This window comes from Balaenoptera borealis (assembly GCF_965194805.1).
Source record: "Balaenoptera borealis genome assembly, chromosome: 9".
Lineage (NCBI taxonomy): Eukaryota > Metazoa > Chordata > Mammalia > Artiodactyla > Balaenopteridae > Balaenoptera > Balaenoptera borealis.
The window spans coordinates 22,693,697-22,696,916 of NC_138873.1; the positions used below are offsets into that span (position 1 = coordinate 22,693,697).

General features: G+C 37.5%; 2 protein-coding genes across 2 annotated transcripts in view; one reads left to right on the top strand and one right to left on the bottom strand.

Moving 5' to 3' along the window:
* GJE1 (gap junction protein epsilon 1) overlaps nt 1–3,220 on the bottom strand; it is a 98,314-nt gene that overhangs the window by 47,311 nt on the left and 47,783 nt on the right. The gene's annotated exons all lie outside the window — the stretch shown is intronic.
* Nucleotides 1–3,220, top strand: part of NMBR (neuromedin B receptor) — a 56,331-nt gene that overhangs the window by 14,585 nt on the left and 38,526 nt on the right. The window contains 2 exon segments of the mRNA XM_082405591.1: nt 107–455; nt 2,943–3,218. Coding sequence (XP_082261717.1) covers nt 107–455; nt 2,943–3,218 — 625 coding nt within the window.

Below are 3,220 nucleotides of genomic sequence, written 5' to 3' on the forward strand. Positions count from 1 at the left end.
AGGGGTGTTGGCACCTCTTTTTTAGTAAGATCTCTCTCTCTCTTTTCCTTTCTCTTTTTAATTTTTCTTTCTTAAGAGAGTAATTTGAAATGTATTATCTGCCCAGGTACAGAGCCATTGTAAACCCCATGGATATCCAGACATCAGGGGCGGTCCTGTGGACCTGTGTAAAGGCCGTGGGTATCTGGGTGGTCTCGGTGCTGTTGGCTGTTCCAGAAGCCGTGTTTTCCCAAGTGGCGCACATCAGTGGCTTGGATAACGGCAGCTTCACGGCGTGTATACCCTACCCCCAGACTGACGAATTACATCCAAAGATTCATTCAGTGCTCATCTTCTTGGTCTACTTCCTTATACCACTTGTTATTATTAGCATTTATTATTATCATATTGCAAGGACCTTAATTAAAAGTGCGCATAATCTTCCAGGAGAATACAATGAACATACCAAAAAACAGGTAAGATCAGTAGGTGTGTGTGTTGGGGGCAAGCTGGTCAGAAGCAGTAAGTGCTATTTTGAGTTCTATTTCATGGGCTTTCAATATCAGGAATGATTAGAACAGTCAGAAGGGCACTGGGACACGCACTAGCCTGAACTAGAAGGGATGTTGGGGGTTCTCTAATATGTGGCCATGTGTTAGCTCTAAAAGCCCACTGAGGTCCAGCTTATCTGACATCTGGGCCTAGGCTCATTTGAAATTAATGTCTCTGGTGGCTTTTCTTTATGTGCAAATGTTTATGCAAAGAAACACATAACAAACCAGAAAAGAATTTCACATTGTAAGTATATATTTATTCAATTATTTTTTCTTCTCCCATTAGCTCACTGAAGATGACAGAAAGTCTGGGGGAAGGATGCATCAGGAAAGGACTGTAGGACACTGCTGGGGTCTGGGGATGAGGTTTGGCTAAGATGCCAAAATGAGAGCCTGGGAACAGAGGGCAGCAGAGCAATAGTGAGAGTGATCAGAGGTGGGCTGGTGCTGAAGTAGGACTTGGACTAATTCAACTTTATAGCTTTTCCGATAAATAAATATTATATACTAATTTTAAAACTACGACCTGCACCTTACGTACTTTTTCTTCTCTAAAGAATACATAGTACTAATGTAAGGTAAAACCAGTTGCGTTAATCTACAAAAAGATGGAAATACTGCAGTTATGGGACAGTTTCAAGTTGTACATTTGTGCACTCCTAGTGAGGAACTTCTTCCAAAGGGTTCTGTAGGTACGGGGAGGTCATGGGTGCCTGCTCCCCAGTTTGAATGAAAATTAGTTGAATCACAGATGATTAAAATTTGATGGGCTGTAGATGGAGGCACAGGCTGGGACTTTGGGCACTAAATCTGGTTAAGGTTTTTCTGTGCAGATGGTGACCTCTATCTATTGATGTCCATAAACATCAGTGATCCACATCTGCTTTAAAGGCTTAAAAAATAACCAGTCATTATAGTAATTATTAGAAAAAGTAATATATTTATTACCTCAATACCTGGCATCATTGAAGCAAAAATGTCTGGGTCACAGGCTCACTGTACTTTTCCCTTTATATACAATCCTTTTATTCAGAGCTCTGTGATCCAATTTGTAACTCAGTTTGGGTATCTGAGTTTTTGCTTTGGTTTCTAAAGTTGAGTTCCTCTGACCGTCCCCACCTCCACTTTTTTGTTTTTCAGTGGCCTTAGTTCTGACTTTTGTGTGTGTGTGTGTATATGAATTTCCCTATTGGGACTTATAAACTCTGGCTGGGTAACTGGGCTTGACATCTGCCAAGAAGTAATCTTAATGCTAACAGCCTACCTATACATTTGAATCTCCAAGTATAGACTGCTGTGAAATTCTTGCACCTATGCTCCACCTGCTAGGGAGGACTGTGCTTAGTAATGTAAATTTCACATCCACCTCATTTATAAGGCCAAGTTGCCTAATTTATGCCACTGGGATACATCTGGAGCACCACATTCTGCTTCTTGAACTAGATTCCTTTTCACTTGCACCTTTGTTTACTGTCACCATTCACTACTACTTACTCCCCAGTGTCAGATCTGTTTCAATCCTAAACCTTTCCAGACTTCTCTGGTATATTCTAGTTAACCACCAATAGTTTTAGCTCAGAAAATATGTTGTCTACTATAAATATCTTGGTAAATTATGTTTTCACTTTCATGTTGCCTTATTTAAATATTCAAACAAATTAAACAAATGTGAGCTAAACTTTGGACTCTAGATGTTAGAAAATGATTTTTAGATTTAAAAAGATTAATGTCCCATATTTGAATTTTGTCTGTTTATCACATTCCTGAAGACCTTCTTATAAAACAGTAAACATAGGAGGTGAATTTTATGAAAAGATAGAAAATGTTTTTATTTTTATTTTAAGGTTAGACAGCCTAACATAGTAATGTTTATAGAAATGACAGTTACGTCAGATTCTTTTGATTTATGAGAGTCAGGAGTTTAAATTAAATCTCAAGGTTTTTTTTTTTTGTGGATAAGGGTTTTAAGAAAGTCATGCCCTTTTTCAATAAATCAGTATTTCTTATTTAAAATAGTCTGATTTAAAAATTTTCTAAGCTTGAATATATTCTGTGGTTTATTAATTCAATGGATTTAATACAAACAAATGATTTATATTTATAGTGATCACAATAAGACTTTAAGCAAAAGAAAAAGAGTTAAAAATAAGAAAATTTTCAAGATCACAGTTTTAACACGAAGACATACCCATTTATAAACTGTCAAATATTTTAAAGTGAAATTAGTATAGTGACCAAAATAGGCTTCATCAAATTGTTAAAATCATTACTTTGACTAGGAAAATCCTTTTTGTGATTTTGGATGCATTTGCATGCTAAGTTTTACATCTTTTGTACCATGATGTGTTTTAGAATGTGTCTGCCTCCGTTTTCATTTTAATCAGTGGGACTATTTCCTTATATTTGCAGATGGAAACACGGAAACGCCTGGCCAAAATTGTGCTGGTCTTTGTGTGTTGCTTTGTCTTCTGCTGGTTTCCGAATCACATCCTTTACATGTATAGGTCTTTCAATTATAATGAGATTGACCCATCTCTAGGCCACATGATTGTCACCTTAGTGGCCCGGGTTCTGAGCTTTTGCAGTTCTTGTGTCAATCCATTTGCTCTTTACCTGCTCAGTGAAAGCTTCAGGAGGCACTTCAATAGCCAGCTCTGTTGTGGAAGGAAGTCCTATCGAGAGACTAC